Source organism: Talpa europaea (genome assembly GCF_964194135.1).
Source record: "Talpa europaea genome assembly, chromosome: 2".
Lineage (NCBI taxonomy): Eukaryota > Metazoa > Chordata > Mammalia > Eulipotyphla > Talpidae > Talpa > Talpa europaea.
Window position 1 is genome coordinate 10,720,993 of NC_140068.1, and position 21,139 is coordinate 10,742,131.

General features: G+C 52.4%; 1 protein-coding gene across 2 annotated transcripts in view; it reads left to right on the forward strand.

Moving 5' to 3' along the window:
* TMEM181 (transmembrane protein 181) overlaps window positions 1-21,139 on the forward strand; it is a gene marked incomplete at both ends in the record, with an annotated part of 53,759 nt that overhangs the window by 20,668 nt on the left and 11,952 nt on the right. The window contains 5 exons of one of the 2 annotated variants that reach the window (XM_084228097.1): window positions 14,282-14,385; window positions 16,743-16,798; window positions 18,293-18,383; window positions 19,553-19,685; window positions 20,758-20,881. In XM_084228097.1, the coding sequence (XP_084084223.1) occupies window positions 14,282-14,385; window positions 16,743-16,798; window positions 18,293-18,383; window positions 19,553-19,685; window positions 20,758-20,881 (508 nt within the window). The remainder of the gene's footprint in view (window positions 1-14,281; window positions 14,386-16,742; window positions 16,799-18,292; window positions 18,384-19,552; window positions 19,686-20,757; window positions 20,882-21,139) is intronic. The other variant, XM_084228098.1, reaches the window with a different exon arrangement.

A 21,139-nucleotide genomic window follows, 5' to 3' on the forward strand; every position in this document is an offset into this window, starting at 1 on the left:
GTGGCAGAGCAGAGCTTCTTTTCCCTGGGGGTGTCTCAGGAGAGGCCAGGCAGCTGGCACTGACGGAGAGCCGCCGTCTCCACGTGGGATAAGGCTGCTCCCCATCGCAGGTACACACTGGCTGACTCCGGGCGAATGTAGCCAGCAAGCTGCTTTTAGTCTTTGTAGAGTATTAAAATATTTTTAAAAAGGCCGTTTCCGACATTTTAGAATCAGACAGTCTCAGACGAAAAGTCCTATTTGAAGTCTCTTTCAAAGCGCTGAGAAGCAGCTGAATTCTCAGTGCCCGCCCCCCTGGCCTGTGTCCCCGAGCCACACCCCACAGTCAGGGGCGCTTCCGGCTCCTGGCCTGGCTGCCTGGAAGTACCTTTGCCTCCCAATGGCCACAAAAATAGGCAAAATAATCTTCTAAGAGCTGTGGCTCAGGAATCAGTGTGCTAATGGAATTTCTTGTCATAATTACTGGGATTTAAGCTTCTGCTCTGCCTGGTACCCCTGCTTCTCTCCAACTACCTAGTCTCCACTGCACCCTCTGCGTTGCCCCAAAATCACATCTCTCCTACTCCCCTCCCCGCCCCTGAGTTAGGTGTCCTCCCTCAGTGCCACTGTAGCAACCTGTGCCTTGTTCTGGTGATTTACTGAGTGCAGAATCTGCTGAGTGCAGAAACTGTATCTTATTCCTACTGGTCCCTGTCCCCAATACTGAGCCTGGTGAGGGAGTGAGGGTAAGGGAGGAAGAAAGCTTTCCTCCTTCAGGTCGCCTTTAAACCCACCACAGCAAGGGCACGAGGGGCATTCTGACCAATGAGCCAAAAAGAATCCCAGACATATCCAAACGGTGGCTCTCATCTGTTCTTGATCACAGAAACTGAAAAGTGAGCCAAGATCCTAAATCAAGAAAGGGCATTTGGTCAGCTGATCTCTTCCCACTGTGGAAATAGCCGCAAAGCCACAGTCCCTGACACTTGCTCCCGGCCTCCTCCCCTCCCCCCAGGACTGGCACCATCAGTGACAGTTTCAGCTCTGCGGGGGTCAGGGTGCACCGGGCACCACTACACCCCGCAGACCCTGGCCTAAGGATGGAAAATCTGCTGCTGTAGGTGTATTCTAGAAAAGTTTTGCAGGAGAAGCTACCCGAGAGAGCTGGGAAAACTGCTGTCATCACCCCGGTGTCAGGGATGTGCCTGGCTTTTACCCTTTGGGTCACAGACTTCTTTGGAAATATGGAAAAACGTAGATCCTCCCCCCGGAAAAATGCAGACACCGCAGCGTTTCTCAGACACCACGGGGAAGGCACAGACTCCCCAGGTCTGCCCTAAAACCTAGGCGGGTTAACGATGAAGTGGGGTCCCCTTGACGAGGGACGAGGAGTCAAGTCATTCTCCTGTGAGCGCCTCGACTGTGCCCCAGCGGTGGCTCCAGCGCTGTGCTCCGCGCGGTGGGGTGGACACGCCTGGAGGCCCCCACCTTGCGGCGAGTCGGGGCCTGTCCCCCTTCGTGGTCCCCCTCCCAGGCTGTGCGCCCCCTCCCGCCGGTCCAGGCAGTGGGGCTGCCCCCAGCCTGCGCCCCACCCCGGCTGTCTGGGCCAGGGCGTGCGCGGCCCCCCGCCGCCCGCGCCCCCCGCCGCCCCGCGCCGGCCGCCCCCCCCGCGCCCCCCGCGCCCCCCGCCCCCTCCCCGAGGCCGAGGCCCGCCGGCCCCCACCTCCGGGCCCTCCTCGCGCTCCCGCCCCTCCCGCCGCGCCGCTTCCGCGCACGTGACCGCGCGGCGCTCTGACGCGGGCCGGGCCCGCCGCTCCGGCTTCTCCGCTCGCTGCCGCGGTGGCTGCCGCGCGTGTGCGGCGCCGGGCGGGCTGGGGGCGCGGGCCGGGCCGGGCCGAGGGCCGGGGCGCGGCGATGGAACCGTGAGTGGCGGCGCGCGCGGGGGCGGGCGCCGGGGAGGGGCTGCGGCTCCCGGGACCCCAGCCTGGGGTCCTCCGCCCACGTGCGGCTCCGGGGACCCGCGCGGGGGCGCTGCCCGGGTTTCGGGGGGCTGGTCGGCGTCGGGGCCTGTTCGGGGCCAGGGGCGGCCCGCCAGGCTGCGTTGGGCCCGGAGACGTTGTCGGGGGACGGGAACGCACCCCGGGAGGCCCGTCCGGGCCGGCTCTGGCCCTTTCCCCCCGGGGGAGCCGGGTCACCCCGTCTTTCCCCGGGGCAGCTCCATGGGCATGTCTGAGAAGTGACCTGCCCCTCCCGGGGGTCCCGGGCCCTTCCTCGCGCGGCCGCTGACCCAGCCTCCCGGCTGCAGAGGCGGGGGGCTCCGGGGGCTCCGGGCAGAACCCCATCCTCACCTCACTAGTCAAAGCGCCCAGGGCGCCCCACTCTGCTTTTTGGGCCGAAGCCATGCGCCGGGCGGGCGGAGATGCTTTACGGTGGCGTTTTGATGATGTTGGCACCGTTGGGAGCCGCCTCGGCCTCTGGGAGCGCTGGGATCCCGAGTTTTATGAGTCTTCCATCTGCTGACTTTGGGCCTTCTTGCCTCTGAAGTTCCCGCGTTTTAATGAGGGAAAACCTGTCCAGGGCCCCATAGACGCGTCCCTAAAGCTGGCTTTTGAGCAACAGTCATCTGGGTGGCCCCCCGGGGGCATCTGGAGGAGAAAGAATCAAACAGATGTTTAGCGCTTGAGCTGAGAAAGCCGTGGAGAAGCAGGCGTGTGGGGCCCCGTGTGGGGACCCCCAGTGGGGGAAGCCCGCTCCGGACAGCGGGTTTGGAGGCCCTTCCTGCAGAAGGCCTCCTGCAGAGGACTGCGTGCCTCTCTCCAGGAATGCAGTTTAGACGCCGGCTTCTCTGACTAGACATAGAGAAGTGAGAACCGCGCTGGAGCCCGGATGCATGTGTGTGCACTTCTAGTGAGTCCGGACCCGGGACGCGACGGGGAGGGAAATCAGACATGGGGGACTGTCCTGTCCAGCAAGCAGCAAATCTTTATTGTCTTAGTGCTCGTTATAGACTATTTTAATTGCAGCAGGTGTAACATCAAAGCATACCATATAATGACGACATGTATGAGTGATTAGTCTATTTTCTTACTATTATCTATTTACTTCAGACAGTAGGGGACGGGGCGGTTAGTTCTCACACACATAATCTTATGGCCTCCTAGCCAGAGCCTGGGAAGTTCGCTCATTATTTTGTTGTTGTCAAACTGTGGAGATGTACGCCGGTCACTTCCAGGCTCTCAACACCAAGTCCTGTCACCCAGAGGTTTTCCTCCGAGATGCATGTGTTTTCACATGCCTTAGGGACTCAGGTCAAGGCCCTTCTGCTCACTGCGCAGAATGGCTGCCTCCAACACATGTGTGTGTGGTGGGAGCCACAGAAGTTTCTGGTTTTGGCTGATCTCTTTAGCGTAGCAGAGGAAACCAGGCGTGTCAGCCCCAGGTGGAAGGACTTAAGGCCTTGTAAGCAGTGAGCACCCAGGTGGGTGTGGGTTGCTGCTGCACAATGCCAGGGGACAGCATTCATGTGTGGTCCTGGCACAGAGCCCCACTTGCAGCACGGAGTGAAGGGAGCTTCCTGGGGTGGTGTGATGTTGTGACCCTACAGCAGAGTGACGGCAGCATGCTTTAGGGGGTGCTCTCCCTGCTGAATCTCCTCTGGCAGTCAGCAGCCTTGGGGGGGTGTGCAGTGTGGGGAACCCTTTAGGATAAGGAAGCAAAGTTTGAAGTGTGTGGGTTGGCCAGGGCTGGACTCGGGGAGCCCTGTGGCGTCTGCCCCTAGTGGGGTTCCTCCCCAACCCCTGGTATTCACAGCTGAAAAATGGCTCCTGAAGGCGGCATCTCTGGCTTCAAGACAAGGGCGGGCCTGGTGGGTGGCCCGTGATTATCGCGGACACAGCCACATCGTGTCAGACACCCACAGTGACACAGGCCTGGAAAAAAGAGAAAGTGGCCGCAAATAAAAATCCTAAAACAAAACAAAAACAAAAACAAGCCTGAAAATCTGGAGTGTAGCTGGACTTAGGTGTCTGGGAGGGAGGGTGGTGAGCCCTGCTTGGCGGGTGCGAACAGAGCCTGAGGGGAGAGAGGGGACATGGGATGGAGAAGAGAAACCCAGAGCGACTGGGGGGGAGTGGGAGAGAATGGAAGAGACTAGAAGGAGGGCCCCCAGCTCTGCTGGGAGGTTGGGGTGCGCTTGGGGAGGGGGGTCTGCCCTACCGTGGCTCCCACCCTGTGTCCCTGCTCACTTTGAGCCCAGTCTTCACTTTATGGGAGGGCAGGAGAGTGTTGTCAACACAAGTCACGATAACAGTCTTCAAAGTTTTCTGCCTGTTTCCTGCAAACTCTTTTCCTTGCTGATAATGCCTGGGAGCTGGGAGATGCGGGGGGCCAGGAGGAAAGGAGGGCTGGTCTGTGCCAGCTGTCACCCCGCCTTCCTGTCTCAGCTGCAGGCGCCCACGATGTCTCAGGTTAAACGTTTGCTTTGCTCTGCCACCTTAAATGAGGTTGGTGTTTTGTGTGTCTTGCCTGGTGTTTAGAGTTTGCTGAAGAGTCTCTGACCTGCCTCTCCTCCAGGCCCTGGAGGTGCACATGTGTATCCATCAGACTTCTTTTCTGGCTGCAGAGAGAGAGGGGGGCACTGATGCGTCAGCACAGGGCAGCCCTCAATGGTTTCGGGGCCCCAGGCCTCCGGGCCTGGCTCGGTGCCCTCGTCCTGCACCCACATTGTTGTTTAGGACTGGGGCTGCTAGCATCGTTTCCCGCCCCGGTGACCTCTGGAACTCACGACCGACCCCGAGGTTTCCCGTGTCCCCAGTGCTGCTGTCCGCTCCCCGCCTGCCAGTCCACATTGTCCCCATAGCCGCCTTCCCCACGACGAACTAGCTCTCATCCCCGTTTTCCAGATGAGGAGGCTGAGCCGCAGCTGCTGCTGAGCTGAGATCCAGACCCCAGGCCACCCTCCTGCCGCACACCCAGCCTCTGGGTGGCGCTGGTGGCGACTGAGGCCTGAGCAGGGCTTGGCACACAGCCCTGGGTGCTGGGGCCCCTCGGTTCCCTGAGTATTCCAGCTCAGGAGCCAGAGGTCCTGGGGGAAAGTGGCTCCAGGCCTCCCTCTGGGCAGTGTGAGGGGCCTGCAGGGCCAGGGATCCCCGTGGGCAGCACAGCCGGGGCCTGCTCGGTTGACCAGCACGCGCCGGCTGTGAGCTGAGGCCTGGCAGGGGCACACACGCCCTGGTTCCTCGAAGAACTGGCACGTCGTTCACTGAAAGTGCTTTGAGGTTGAGGCCTTGAGTGTTTATGTAATAGCTGAACAGGGAGTAGAAGTTATTTGTCATCCATTCAAATGTCAGAGTTCTTACTATGTCTTCCCCTCAGAAGCTTCTTCATAAACCCGTGAAGACAGGTTGTTTCAAAAGGAAAGAACTGGCCAAGGGGGCCGGAGAGTGGGGTGGACCTTGTTTGACCCCTCACCGTGGGTCCCGACCCCGCCCCGCCCGCCGCTGCCCGGGACCTCGGATGTCCGTCTTCAGCCCGTTTGCCCCTGTCAGCGTCTTCAGCCCGTTTGCCCCTGTCAGTGCGAGCTGGCTCCCTGCAGGGGCTCGGGGTGCCAGCCCCTCCCCTTTCCTTCGGGTGGCTGGGCTCTGAACCAGAGGGGAGATTCCGTATGGCGGGTCTCCAGGGATGTTGCTAGAATGAGCACTGACACATTGAAAGAGGTCCAGGTCGAGAGGGACAAGTCCACGGCTCCTGGGGAGCTGGTTCTCCCTGCTCCCGCTCCCCTGTCCGGGTCCCTTGCCCCTGTGGGTACGCTTGTCCCCGTGTGTCCCGGGGGCCATGTAGCCAGCTACTCTGCCCAGGCCTGCTCTGGGGCCGGGGGAGGCGAGACCGTCTTCATGCTGGTTGTGAGAAAAGAAAGTGCTGAACCCTGAGAATGGACCGAGATGTTAAGTCCCTTCCCGCTGGGCCTGGGCTGGCCCATGTGGCAGCACACACGTTTCCAGGCTTATTTGCCTGCTTCTCCCCGAGCTGATGTGTGTGTATTCACGTCAACCCTTTGGCCTGTGGGTTGTTTCTTCCCACTCCGCCGTGCATGAGGGGAAGTGGCCCTTGTGTTTTCTGCCCAAGTTCTGTCCATTTTGTGGTCATTCTGCTCCAGGCCCAAGAAGAGCCGAGCTTGTGGGGTTCTTCCACCCCCCATTTCTTTCTGTGCTGTTTTGTTGACTCTTAGGAAGTCTGTGTGGGAGGCACAAGTGCCAAATGGGGAAAGCAATGTTGGCTCTGCGGGTCTGAAGGCCAGGCAGCCGTGATGGGGTCCCTGGCTCTCCAGTCGGGGACCCAGGGGCCTGTGACAGGTCGCGTACCACAGGGGACCCGCTGTCCTGGGGGAGGGTGCTGGCTTGGAGCTGCTGTGGCCAGTTCATAGTCGTCGTGGACTAAGGTCAGAGCCAGAGAGACACTGAAAGACAATATTGGGGGGAAGCTAAGCTTTGCTATTCAGTGCTGTTTGTCATAGCAGGGAAAACACTCGAACGCGGAGGGCAAAGCCTAACGCCAGCAGTGTGCAGAAAGAAAGGATCCAGCAGGTATTGAATACCTGCTATTCGTGAGCCCCATGTGGGTCCAGGAAGCCAAAGGGGAGGTCCAGGTTGGGAGGGGGCCGTGGAAAGGGACAAGTGGGCTCACCCAGTTGGCACCTGGAAATGGACGCGGCCTCCTGGCTGGGGGAAGAGCCTTCCAGCTACTTGTGTGAACTGAGGTCTCCACGTTCTTTGCCTTCCTGGGCAATGGTTATGGATATGCTCAGTGAGGGGGTGGAGGACTCCCAGCAGCACGGAGTGTGGCTGCAGTTTTGTGGCGGGGAAGGGATTGGCTTTTCAATAAAATGTTTTAAGATTCTTTAGAAAATGTGTGTGAAATATTTTATGTTATTTTTTAAAAGATTTATTTATGCACAAGAACTGGGCTGTAAGCCAGAGGTGCAGGGGGTGAGAAGATGCACCAGAGAGCGTGGGGAGCAGAACAGGCCGATCCACTGAAATACAGTGCAGTGGCTGGCAGTAGCTTGAGAGCGCTGTCTTTAACCCCTGCGCCACCAGGGAGGCCCTGTGAAATATTTTAAATCACCCATGAAATTGGGATTAATTTAGAAGGGACCTGAAGAGTCCAAGGGGATAGTCTGTCCTGTGGCATCTGAAAGGTCTTCCCAGAACCCAAGGATGGGGCATGGAGGGAGAGAGAGAGCCCGCGCTCGACTTGGCCAGGGTATAAGGAAATGGGGAGCCTATCTACCATGAACTTGAGGCAACCCCATGAGCGTTTTTTGAGCTCAGGAGTGAAAGCAGAGTAGGTATTTTCTGAGGAGGGAGGGGGCATCTCATTGTGGTTTTGATTGGTGTTTGCCTGGTACTTAGTGATGTTAAATTTCTTTTCATGAGCCTGTTGGCCACCTGTATACCTTCTTTGGAAAAATGTCTTTTTCGGATCCTCAGCCCACTTTTTAATTGGATATACTTTTTTTTCCTATTGAGTTGTGTGAGTTCTTCATATATTTTGGGTATTAACCACTTTTCAGATAGATGGTTTGTGAATATCTCCCCTCGTTCATTAGGTGCATTTTTGTCCTGTTCGTGGTTTCCTTTCCTGTTTGTTTATTTTTGCTTTTGGACTGAGAGCCAAAAAAAAAAAAAATTACCCACTGTCAAAAGAGTTTATTGCCCGTTTTATTCTTGGAGTTTTATGGTATCAGGTCTTACATTCAAGTCATTAGTCTGTTTTGAGTTAATTTTTGTGTCTGGTTTAAGTGGTGTGTAGTGGTAAGATTTTGTTTATGGTGTATTGTGGTAAGATAATTCCATTCTTTTGCCTGAGTCTGTCCAATTTTCCCAGCACCATTTACTAAATAGACTCCCCTTTCCCTGTTGTTTGTTTTTACCTGCTATTGTATTTATTTTCCCTTCTGTTATTGTTGCATAATTGTATAGTTTTATACAAGATTATTTTGCATAATTTTGCATATTGTATAATTTTGTCAATTAATTGACCATACATGTTTTCATTTCTGGGCTTTCTGTTCTGTTGATCTATGTTTTTATGTGCCAATACCCTATAGTTTTGATTACTATAGCTTTGTAGTATAGTTTGAAATCAGTATAGTTTGAACTCCACTTTTTTTCTTCTAACTCAAGAGTGCTTTGGCCATTTAGGATCTTTTGTGGTCCCATACAAATTTTAGAATTGTTTGTTCTATTTTTGTGAAAAATGCCATTGGAATCTTGATAGGGATTGGATTGAATCTGTATATTGCTTTGGGTAATATGGGCTTTTAAAAAAAATCTTAACCCTTCTAATCTGTGAGCATGGAATATCTTTTCATTTCTTTCTGTCATCTTCAATTTCTTTGATCAGTGTCTTCTAGTTTTCAGTGTATAGATCTTTTACCTCTTTGGCTAAGTTAGTCCTAGGTTTCTTTTGTTTTGAAGCAATTGTAAATGGGATTATTTTCTTAATTTCTCTTTCTGATATTTTGCTTTTGGTGTGTGAAAATGCCAGATATTTGTATACTAATTTTCTATCCAGCAAATTTTCTGAATTCTTTTATTCTAAGACTTTTTTTGGTGAAGTCTTTAGGATTTTTTTTAATGTGTAAAATCATGTCACTGGCAAATTATGGTTTCACTTCTTTCTAATTTTGATCCCTTTTTTCCCTTTTGTTTCTTTTTCTTGCCTACTTTTCCTAGCTAGGACTGCCAATGCTCTGTTGAATAAAAGTGGAAAGAGTGAGCATCCTTGTCTTGTTCCTGATCTCATAGGATAGATGTTCAGCTTTTCACCATTGAGAATGATATTAACTGTGGCTATCACATATGGCCTTTATTTTGTGGGGTTACATTCCCTCTAAATTCATTTTGTTAAGATTTATTTTCATCATAAATGGATGTTGAATTTTGTCAGATGCTTTCCCTGCATCTATGCAGGAATGATTGAAATGATCATATGATTTTCATCCTTTTTTTTTTTTGGTGAGGTGCTATATCATGTTGTTTGTTTTGTGTGTGTCGAACCATTCTTCTATTCCCAGAATAAATCCAACTTGATCGTTGTTATGAAACTTTTTAATGTTTTGTTGCATTCAGTTTGCCAGTGTTTTGTGGAGGATTTTTGCAGCTTTGTTCATTAGGATTATTGGCCTGTGATTTCCATTTTTTGTGATGTTCTTGTGTGGTTTTGGCATCAGGATAATGCTGACCTTGTAAAATGAGTTTGAAAGTGGAAGAATTTTTAAAAGGGTAGGTATGAAATCTCTGAATTTGCAGTAGAACTCCCCAATGAAGCTGTAAGGTCCTGGGCTTCCATTTTAGGGGAGGCATTTGATTACTGATTCACTCTCCTTACTTAGCCTATTCAGATTTTCTGCACTTGATCTTAGCCAAAAGGCCTAGAAGTGATCCGTTCAGATTTTCTATTTTCTTGTGATTCAGTCTTGGAAGATTGTAAGTTTCTAGGAATTTATATGTTTCTTCTAGATTGTCCCATTTACTGGCATATCATTGCTCAGAGTGTTTTATGATCTTTTGCATTTCTGTGGTACCTGTTGTACTATCTCTTTCATTTCTGACTTCACTCATTTGAGTCTCTTTTGGTGAATCTAGCTAAGGTTTTGTCAATTTTGTTCATCTTTTCAAATTAGTTCTTAGTTTTATTGATCTTTTCTGTTGTCTTTTAAGTCTCCATTTCTTTTATTTCTAGTATGATCCTATTTCTTCTATTAACTTTGGTCTTCTTTTGTTTTCTTTTTCTAGTTCCTTTAGGTGTAAGGCTAGGTTGTTAATTTGAGATTTTTTTGTTTTTGTTTCTTGAAGTAGGTCTTTATCACCATGTAGTTCCTTCTTAGAACTGTTTTTTCTGGATCCCATAGATTTTGATATGTTGAATTTCCATTTTCATTTGTCTCAAGGTACTTTCTGAAGTCTTCATTGACCCAGTAGTTGTTTGCTAGCATGTCATTAAATCTCCACATACTTGTGATTTTTCTGTCTTTCTTCTTGTAATTGATTTTCAGCTTTTGCACTGTTATGGTTGGAAAAGATGGTTGATGTGATCTTAGCCTCCTAGAATTTATTGTGACTTATTTTGTGGTCAACTTATGATCTATTCTGGATAATGTTCCATGTTCACTTGAGAAGACTGTAGTTTGCTGCTCTGGCATGGAATATCTCTCTCTCTCTCTCTCCTCTCTCTCTCACTCACTCTGTGTGTGTGTGTAAGTAATCTGTCTGCGCTGATATTTCATTTAAGGTCTGTGTTTTCCTGTTTGGATGATCTGTCCATTGATGTTAAGTGGGCTATTAAAGTATCCTACTATTACTCTGTTCTGTCAATTTGTCCTTTATGTATATAGGTATTTGTTTTATGTATATAGGTACTCTTATGTTGGGTGCATAAATATATACAACTGTTATATCCTCTTGTTTCACTGATCCCTTTACTATATATTAACTTTAATCAGTGAGTTTTTCTTTTCTTTTTTTAAAGATTTATTTATTTATGTATACAAGAACTGAAGTGCGGGCCTCCCCGGTGGTGCAAGGGGTTAAGATGCGGCCTATGAAGCTATCTGCAGCCACTGCAGCACGAGTTCGATCCCCAGCCAGCCAGGAAGGAGACCCACATGGCGCAGCAGATCTCCCCTGACTCACCCACTGCTCCCCTCAGCAGTGTATTTTAGTCAATCTGCCTGTCCCCTACTCTGTGGTGAATCCCCTCACCCCCCACATCTCTGGCCTGTACCCCATAAATAAATAAATCAATGCATAAATAAATAAATCGTGTATGCATAAATGCATAAAATAAATGTTGTATGCATAAATAAATAAATCTTTTAAAAATAATTAAAAAAAAAGGAACTGGAATACAAACCAGAGGTACAGGGGGAGAAAGGATTCACCAGAGACAGAGCAGGGAACAGAACAGGCAGACTGACTGAAATGCACTGCTGAGGGGAGCTGCAGCGGAGACAGGAGCGGTCTGCCCCACCATGTGGTTATCTCCCTGGCTGACTGGAGATCAAACGTGTGCTGCAGTGGCTGTGGACAGCTTCACAGTGCTGTGCTTAACAACCCTTCCACCATCAGGGAGGCCCAGTGAGATTCTTTTTCTTTCATTTGTTTTCTTATTGTTTGTGACACTTCAGTTTACATCTGTCCCTTGAATATTTCGTGTAAGGCTGATTTGTGGTTATGATCTCTTTTAGTTTTTACTTGTCTGGAAAATTATCTCTCCTTCAGTTTTGACTGCTGATTTTGATAGGTAGGGAATTCTTGGTTGGAAGTTTTTTCCTGTCACCTTTCTGAATGTCATTCCCTTGTGGTCAGCAGAGTTTCTGCTGAAAATCTGCTGGTAGTCTTATGGGATAGGTATGGGAGCTCCCTTGTATTTAACACCTTGGTTTTCTCTTGCTGCTGCCTTTAAGAGTCTCTTTCTTTAACTTCTGACATTTTAGTTATAATGTATTAGTGTGATTCTCATTGTGTTTATCTTTTTTTGGAACTGTTTTATCTGTTTTTTGGAACTGTCTATGCTTCCTTGATTTGGATGTTTGTTGCCTTCCTCAGGTTAGGGAAGTTTCCAGACATTATTTCTTCAAATACATTTTCTACCCCTTTTCCGCTCACTCTTCTCCCTCTGGGACCACGGTAATGTGACTGTTAGACTACTTGCTGTCCTGCATGCTCCTTAAATGACACTATCTTCACTTATCAAAAATTTTTGTCAGGCCTCCCTGGTGGCACAAGGGGTTAAGATGCAACCTATCAAGCTGTCCGCAGCCTCTGCAGCATGAGTTCAACTCCCCGGCCGGCCAGGGAGCAACCCATATGGTGCAGCAGACCTCTCCTGTCTCGCCCGCTGCTCCCCTCAGCAGTGTATTTCAGTCAATCTGCCTGTTCTGCTCCCCACTCTGTCTCTGGTGAATCCTCTCACCCCCACACCTCTGACCTGTACCCCAGCTCTTGTATGCATAAATAAATAAATCTTTAAAAAAAAAATCTTTTCTTTTTGCTGCTGTTTGGATGAGATCCTCTGCTCTTTTTTTGAGCCTGTGGATCCATTTTTCTGCCTCACCTAGCTGTGGTTCAGTCCCTCTATTGAATTTTTCAGGCTGGCTATTGTATTCTTCAGGTCTGGGACTTTTGCTTGGCGCTCTTTTATATCCCCTGTCTCAGTTAAACTTCTCACTGTGTGTATTCTCTCTAGTTCAGTGAACATCTTTCTAACCATTACTTTCAATTCTTTATCTGGCGGTCTACTTGTCTCCCTTTCATTTCATAAGATCTTTTTCTGAAGGTTTATCTTGTTCTTTCATTTGGAACAAAGTTCTCAGGTTCCTCATTTCACTTCCTCTCTGTTTGTTTCTATGTATTAAGAGAAACCGCTGTCATTCTCAGTCTTGAAAGAGTGATCTGCCGTAGCTATTGGACCTTGTTGTTCAATTTTGCCCTATTTATTTGTTAGCCTTTGCACCCTTTGTGGCTGGCTGTCTAGGCAGCCTGGTTTATTCCTCACAGGCCCTGTTGAGGGTTGTCACTGTAGCAAGGGGTGAACTCTTCTAGCATCTAGTTTTAGACTGATTGGACAGCAGGCCCTCAGGTATCAGCTTTTATAGTTTGCTAATATGTGCAGCCTGGGCTGGCCTCCAGAACTGGCAATATGGAGGTGTCCCCTTGGGGGCAGCTGCAGGAAAATCTGGGAGGTATTGGTGAGCTCCTTTCTGGGAGGTATTGGTGAGCTATAGTGAGGCGAGGGCAAGTGCAAAGATAGCGTCCTCTTCCCTGTAGTTCCTGAGAAGCCCTCTGGCTTCAGAGAGGCCCTGGGCTCTCAAGTTCATAATCTTTTGGGTCCAAAATCCAGGTTGGGATCGGGCACTCCTGTCACTAGCTTTCCTGCCACACGGCGCAGGGTTATTTGTGCTTCAGTGTTTGGTCCTGAGTCCCAGAGGAAAAGATGGGGCGCTCATTCTCTCGCTGCTTCGCCAGTTCTGTTATTCTGTGAGACTCAGTGACACGGATTGGAAAGTTTACGCCACCTGAGCCTCATCGGTCCTGCTGGAGAGAGCGGACTCTTATCAGCAAAGCCACGTCAGCACCTTAGGGGAGGGCGGCCCACGGCCCCACCTTTGCCCTGAGATACTGTCCAGCTGATCTCCTGCTCAGGAGCTGGAATCTTTGCCCGCTGCAGGGAGGGGACGGGTGTGCCCTGCACCATGTGCACTTCCGTCCACACAAGCAAACAACCTTTCCCTCTGTTTCCAGTTCAAAGCCTGTTTCACCCCTGGAAGGGGTGGGGGTGCCCACCTGCCAGGAGGCACCAGAAAGTCAGATTTCTCCCTGCTCTCAGCTCCCAAAGCTAGGAAATGCTCGGGGAATGAAAAAAATGTGAAAAGCAAAGCAAAACAAAATATCTCTCCCCCCCATCTCTTTGGGTTCATTGGGCCCACCTGCTCCTGCATTTACTCGCTGTCGGGGCTGTTTATAGAGATGGCCTTGAGGGCTTTGGACAAACGCTGACCCGCCACAAACGTCTAACCTCAGGTCCTTTACAGATTTTTCTTTTGCTTTGTGGTCCTGACGTAGTGGGTCAAAGAGCAACCGCCTTAGCCCCACCACTGTTTTCTTCTGCCCAAAGGAGAACATGAGGGTGAAGAGGTTAGCGCTGACGCGGGCTGTTAGAAGGATGGGTTTCCATAGAGGTGTCAGTCACAGCAAACTGTCAGCCATGTGTCGGTGGCATCAGAACCAGACCCCCACAACAGGGCTGAGATTATGAGGGACCCTGGACCCGAGTCAGCACCCTGGGCCGGTGGGGACGCCGGACAGAGAATCGCAGTGTTGGCGGCACCTGGAATTGCGGGTCGGGCTTGGTGCTGCCCACTCACAGTCAGAGCCGGGTGTGCATCCCAGCCTGCGCTCCAGGGGCCACTCTGGCCACTGAAGGCAGGGTGTGGACAGGCCGTCCACCCCATGCACGGGTGTGGTGACATGGGCCTGAGTGGGCAGGGAAGCCACCATGTTCCTTGTTCCTGCTGCGGGTGCGGGCTGGGACCTGTGCGGCCACTGTGACTGGGTCCTCTCTGCAGAGCACCCGACCCAGGCCAGCCCCAGTGCTGCCACCCCCGCGGTGGTCCCCGAGGCCTCAGAGACTGTTGTCAGGCAGGTCCCCTGGTTTCAGCACAGGCGCCTTCCAGGGGCGGGCTGGGCGGTGGGGAGGGCTTCCGGCGGACCCGCAGCCTCACCCCTGCCTCTGTCCGCAGGCTGGCGCCCATGCGCCTGTACACGCTGTCCAAGCGCCACTTCGTCCTCGTGTTCGTCGTCTTCTTCGTGTGTTTCGGCCTGACTGTCTTCATTGGGATCAAAGGTAAGTCGGGGGTGTGCTGAGAGAAGAAGATGGTGTCGCTGGAGGGGGGCCACGGGCTTTGGGTCTCTTCTCCCCTAACTTCCTGCTTAGGCCCATGGCCTAGAAGCTGCTTCCAGGCCCCTGCGCACACTTCCCTCTGGCTTGATGGCAGGTGAGCAGGCTCGTGACGGGCAGCTCAGGTCACGCGGTGCCCTGGGCTCCCAGGTTGAGACGATGAGATCCAGAGGTGGGTCAGGGCTGTTCTCGAAAGGAGACACATTACCTGTGAGAAGCAGGGCGTTGCTTGCAGCTGGGCCCTACTCCCCATAGGCCACTCCCAACCCCCGCCCCCCACCTCTGCCACCCAGGCCCTGTGGGTCAGGGTGCCTGCGCAGAGCAACTGACCCACAGCTGGGCCTGTGCAGCATCCTCTGGTTCTGGGCCCCATGCAAGACCAGCGCTCTGGGTCACTGGGTAAATAGAAGAGTCACCGCTGATGGGGAACATTGTTGCCTCCCAAATCCACCAGGCCTGTGCCTGGGCTCTGGTTGCTGGAGGAGCCAGATGCAATAATTCATTCTTCACCCCTGGACACACCACTGGGCCCCAGAAATTTCTCCAAGGTCCAAGGCCTGTGAGGGTGATCGGGCTGTTTCCCGCGCCAACACTGAGTGCCTCACTAGTAGGCTGTATTGCTGCTCCTCACCTGCGGGGCCTGTCAGCGCAGCACCATCGTGGGACTGTCACGCTGACCTTGGCAGGTGCTGGAGCACATGTGAGCTGAGCATAGCCAGGGGCTGGAGAGCACCTGCCCGGGTGGCCCCGCGAAGGACATTGCTGACCTTGCTGGCTGGAAGCCGGGTGCTGCTGGGGGTCTGTGGTCAGGGCTGGGGTGGGCCATGCCCCATCGGGGGCTTGTGTCAGGCAGCAGAGGAGCGTAGATTTGCTCAAACTATGAAACCCAGATGGGGGTGCAGTGCGGCTGGAGCAGCACCTGGCTGGGACAGTGACCGTCCACGGTCTTTTTCCCGGATCCATCTGGCAGGTCGGAGTGGGGCCGTCCTGGGGGTGCTTCCATCCTTGATGTGGCACTGATACCATGTCCTGCAGTACTGTGGGGTTGCTTTAGTTACTGCTGTCCTGGGTAGAAGCAGCACTCACTGTTCCCACGTGCCCTGTCCCCCCAGGCAGCCCTGAGTTGGGGGGCCAGGGTGGGATTCTGCCAGCTGCTGGAGTGTCTGTTCCAGTCGCACAGTCTGGAGCTGTGGAATTAACCTTTGGGTGGGTTTGGGCCCCATTGGGCCTGCGGCCCCCTGTGCCTGAGCTGGGAGCCCTTTGGTCACCTGACTGCCCCCTTCTGGCTGGTGGACACAGTGACGTTTGGGGTGTCCTGCAGTCTGTGTCTGCCCAGAGGCTCCCTAGCATCTGATTATTTGCACAGTTCTCTCTCTAGCAGGCTGCAGGTCCCTGTGGGAGAATGAGTAACAATGTGGATCTTTGGCAGTGTACTGGGGTGCTCGCTTAGGGGACTCCCTTCATCCAGGGGTTTTGGATCTCTGGTGGGTCATGTCTGGACACTGGTGAGGGGCTGTGATTCTTCGTTTTAATGATTCATACATTTCCGTTCGCTTCGCGAAGATTTTCCTGCTCCCCCGCTCAGGGAAGAGTCCAGTGGGCCCCTGTCTGTCCAATTCTAGGACGGCCAGGCCACGTCCCGGACACACTGGGTCTGTGTGGCTGGTTGCTTCCGCTGGCTGAGGTGCACGCTGGGTGTCCCCTTGTTTACATGGAGGGCGCTGGCTGCGGGCACGATCACTGTGGCCCCCAGAACGCTGCCTTGCTAGTTGCGGGGGGGGGGGGGGGCTTTGCAGGACAAATCCAGCTCCAGGTTGTATTGGAATCACATCCCGCAGGCGTCCTTTGCTGCTTTTGACATAAAACTGCAACATGACTCACAGCGTGTGAGAGTCTCCGACACTTGTTAGTTCAGGAAAAGCCTTGAGTGTGTATTACGCGTCTTTATAGCCTCAACTTAAATACTTCCGGCCATTGTCTGCGTCATTCGTGCGCCCTCGGGTCCATGCACAGAGCCCGCCAGCGGGGACGGGGCTGCCCACGTCCGGGACCCCCGGCCTCGCAGCCGTTGTGTGGCAGGCCCTGTGCTCACTGGAAAGTCGTGATGAGTAGCAGAGGGCACGTGTGTCCTCCGCGTCCTCAGCTTGTGTTTTACCCGCATACACACACCCAGTCTCGAGGGACACACGAGGAAAATAAGACTAACCTCCCTACAAGGTATGAGGCTTTCTCAGCATTTGGAAAAAGAAGCAGTAACCCTCATCCTAGACTAACCTGCCTTTCCCTTCTCTGTTACCCTCTAGGGCCCAAAGTGATCCAAACGTCCGCAGCCAATTTTTCACTAAATAATGGCAAAAAGGTAAGACTGGATTTCGGTGGCAGCTTCCGGGTCACTGAGCGGGGGTCCTGCCCAGAGGCTCCTGCCAGCCCACTGCCCCGAGCTTTCTTCTCCGGGCACATGTGTGCCACTCTGCTGCCGGCCGCTGCCCAAGTCCTGCTGGCCGCGTTTGCCTTTCCTGCCGCCAGAGGGGAGGTGGCCCCGGGAAAGTGGGGGGTGGCCTCCCAGGGGCTGAGTCCTGCACACGCCCAATGCTGTGTGCCTGTGGACTCCCTTGGGCTGTGTTCTGCCCTGGTTGTGTGTCTCTGGTGTGCCCGGAGCCTGACGTGGCCGCGGGCAGGGCCCAGCTGCCTGGGTTCTTCAGTTTCAGTGAAAGATCCTTTACTCTTTCCTTTTTTTTTTTTTTTTAACCATGCCTTGATTCTCTACCATCTTTAGAGAAAAGCAAAGGTTTTTCCAATTGGTATTTCACAGACCCTAAGTTGGGAAAGTCCAGATAAGCAAACACTTGTCTTCCGCTGCATCAAACATAATGCCCTCATTATAAACTGAACGCAGGCGCCTGCTTCTCGGGCACCGTTATGTGTGTGGTGGACCCCAGAATCCCTCTCTCTGTGGTCCCGGCTCCCTGCTTGGTTTTTACCCTTGCAATTCTCAGAAAGGCAGGAGGAGGAACACGTCCTCAGACATCTCCCTCGTAGCTCTCCTTGTGGCTGCTCCGGCTCGAAGGACCTGTGTGGAAGTGATCTTGGAGTTTCTTTATTTAACTCTCAGGTGGAGGGTCCGGTTTGAAGAGATGACACCAGGGGTTCCCGACTGCAGTTTGGTCCCGAAATTTCTCTCGGGATATGAGTCCTTTATTGACTCGAGAGAGGGCAGCCGTCCCAGCTTATGTGCTCCCGCAAGTTCATCCTCACTTCTGAGCAGTCATGGGTCATCCTGGGGCTTTTAGGAAAGCCTTGGGCCCAGGGGCCTCGTTGAGGCCTTTCCGAGATGCTGGTCCTCTGTGCACTTGGAGGATACTGGCCTGGGGCCACCTGAGCTTCCTCTGGAGCCCACTGCTTTTGGGAGAACACTGCAGGGCCATCACTGGCCACATGTCCCTGTTAGTTTTTCTATGGGGACACTAAGACTTGCCTAAGCTGAAAATAACTCACGTCCAGTGGCGGAGTGGCTGGTCTCCTGGAGCCGGAGAAATGATGTTTAAGACACATCATCTTGTGAATGTGAAGATGCTTCTTTGGAGGCTACTGTCATCTCAGTCTAGTGTCACCCTACACACTTTAAAGTTTTTCTCCTAGATGGCTTTTTCTTGGTGTGTTGCTAGGCATGAAGTGCCCAGGCTCCGGGTGGGGGCTGCCTGCTTAGGAAGGCGGGATTCCGCCCACGTAGTTGGGAGCAGTGCTGACACACAAGCCATTTTTGCTTAACATAAAGTTGCATGTTCAGGTGCGGCATTTGATCAATTTGCAAAAAGGCCATGTGCTTACTTAACTTTCTTCCCTTTTGCCTCAGCTAAAACCAATTCACATAGTCTCAAATCCGCTGTCCACATACAATCAGCAGCTGTGGCTGACGTGTGTCGTGGAGTTGGAACAATCAAAAGGTAGGAAGCGCAACACTGGCGTGACTTTCCCTTGCACCATATTTTAAAGATTGAAAGAGCATTAAAGTCTTCAAACAGGTGCTCAAAGGTGGAGGTACAGGATGGTCATTGTTTATAATAGCAACAGTCTGGAAGCCCCTCTAATGTCCTGCAGACAGTGCTGAGGAAGTACTTGTCACCCCTCAGAGTACTGGTCAGTGTTCAGGGTATAGGTCACCTCAGGGAGTAATGGTCACCCCTTAGGGGTACTGGCTATAGGTCAGGAGCACTGGCCAGCCCTCAGGGGTACTGGGCCAGCACTGGGTACCAATCAGCATTGGAAGGACCAGCCAGCTTAGCTCCATGGCTGCCCGGTGTGGGCACTGCGGCTGCAGCCTTCCCCATGGTGCTCTGGGCTAGAATCAAGTCCTAATCCCTAGGCATTAGGAACACGGTGTCTGAGACCTTGTGACATTTTGATCGTCACGACTGTGGGTGGATGCCAGGGATGCAGCTGAGCAGCCCACGATGCACAAGAAGACCCCACAACAAGAACTGTCTGGTCCCAGAGTGTCCATGGTGCCGAGGCCGAGCCCTGCGGCAGTCCTGCTTGTGGTGACTTAGCCCTGTCCTTCCAGATGGCACAGTTATGCCCCAGAGTGAGGAGGCACACCCTCCTCGTCTTCTCTGTGCTGTGGTCCAGAAGAGACACTTTAGTTGAGAAAAAGTTTGAGTCCATGACCACAGTAAATTAAATGGAAAAAAACTCAGGTCTGCTTGTCTAGAAAGCGGCCTGGACAGGTAGACACAAACTTACTCTGATGTGGTGAGATTGTAAAATTTTAATGCCTTTTTTGTATTTTTTTCCTGGTTTTTATAACAATGAACATATCAGAGAAAAAAGTAAATTATGTTATCAGAAGGAATAAATAATCTTTTAATCATGGTAAAAAGCTAAACTCAAATGTCCGAGGAAATTAAGAAGATCCCATTAGCCATGGACCGTCTGCCCGTGTGTGAAATGGAGTCGGTGCCCCTGAAGTGCAGGCCTTACATGGGCCCTGAGTGGGGGGCAGAGGGCCTGAGTGGGCACCTACGGTCCCCATGGCTGCAGCTGCTGTGGTGGGGGGCCCCTGGCGGCACACAGGCCTCTGGTGAGCCTCCCTGATGCTGAGCTGCTGCTTTTGCAGAAACTTCGATCCAGACGAGTTTCCCCATGACTGTCAAAGTGGATGGAGTTGCTCAGGATGGAACGACCATGTTCATCCATAACAAAGTGCACAACAGGACCCGGACCCTCACGTGCGCAGGGGTGAGTGTGCCGTGAGCACAGTCATCCACACTAGCCCAGAAGCTCAGGTGCCCCAGGGCCTTGTGAAGTACCGCAGGTGACACCCATGTGTGCGCGCGCAGACTCACAGCAGCTGTACATACCCAGGGATGCTCCCTGGTTCCACTGTTGGCCACTAACTGACTGGTGAGTCCAAACGTGCCTGTCGATGACCACCTGTGCAGGCCCATTCCAGGTCATTCTTGACCACGGGGCTTTGGGTTGTTTCCAGTATGTGCTGAACGGCCTGACCCTTCTGGGGGCGCTGAGGCCCTGGCCTGTGAGGGAGAGTGACCCATTATTTTTGGCAGCAGCTTTGGGGGGCAGTGGGTAGCCTTGCGGTAGTAAACCTGGTGGCCCAGAGAAGGAAAGGGGCCCTCTCTCTCGATTTCATCAGCTCCATGATCCGAAGAATCAGATGCAGGATCGCGTTGAGGCCCGGCGGGACTTGCCGGGGCACGCGTCGCCGTGGGAGGACGTGGGAGAGCATGCGCTTGATTATGTGGGACCAGGAAAGGGACCCCCCAGCTTGGTCCCCCTGGCCCTCAGCAGCCCCAGGCAGGTACTGCCATAGAGCCCACCCGTGCCTGGAGAGCGAGGCTTCCGGAGGTCAGCGGTGTTGCCTGAGGTCACTTGGTTGGGGAGGCCGATCAGGGGCTCACCCTGTGCTCTTCTTTTGAAGCCTGCATGTTGGGAGGGAGCGTGAGGGCAGCTGCAGATGTGGGCTGAGGGAAAGTCGTGCTTAGCTCACTTTCCCCGGGCAGGGTGTCGTGTAAATGCAGGTGTGTGTTGGGTTGTTAACTCCTTTGATTTCTTGTGACAGATTATTTTGAATCAAAGTAGCAAGATTCTAATGACTATAAATCATAACGCATTTTGTGTCCAGAAATACTCATTTGGCTCCTTCTTTCTAAGAACTGCTTTTGGCTGGGATCTCAATTTTTCTGGGCTCCTGGTGAGATCCCTGGAGAGGATCCATCCTATCACATGTGGTTTAGACATACTGCTTTGCGGCTGGTGGGTGGGAGAGTCTCTGGCCCTAAAAACACAAATCTTCCTTGTGCTCGTGTATTTGCAGAAATGTGCCGAGATCATCGTGGCTCACCTTGGCTACCTGAACTACACTCAGTACACAGTGATTGTGGGGTTTGAACACCTGAAGCTGCCCATCAAGGAGATGAACTTTACAGTGAGTGCAATAAGAGCTGACGTGGCTCACGCGTTTACCTCCTTTTTCTTTTGTCCAGTGACTAAAGACAGCATTGGAATCATGTTACTTTGGACCATGGAAGACATAAACTTTTTTTTTTTTAAGATTTATTTATTTATTTATTTATTTATTTATTTATTTATTTATTTATGCAAGCACTGGGTACAGTCAGAAGCGCGGGAGGGTGAGAGAATTCACCAGAGCCAGAGCAGGGAGCAGAGCAGGCAGAGGGACCGA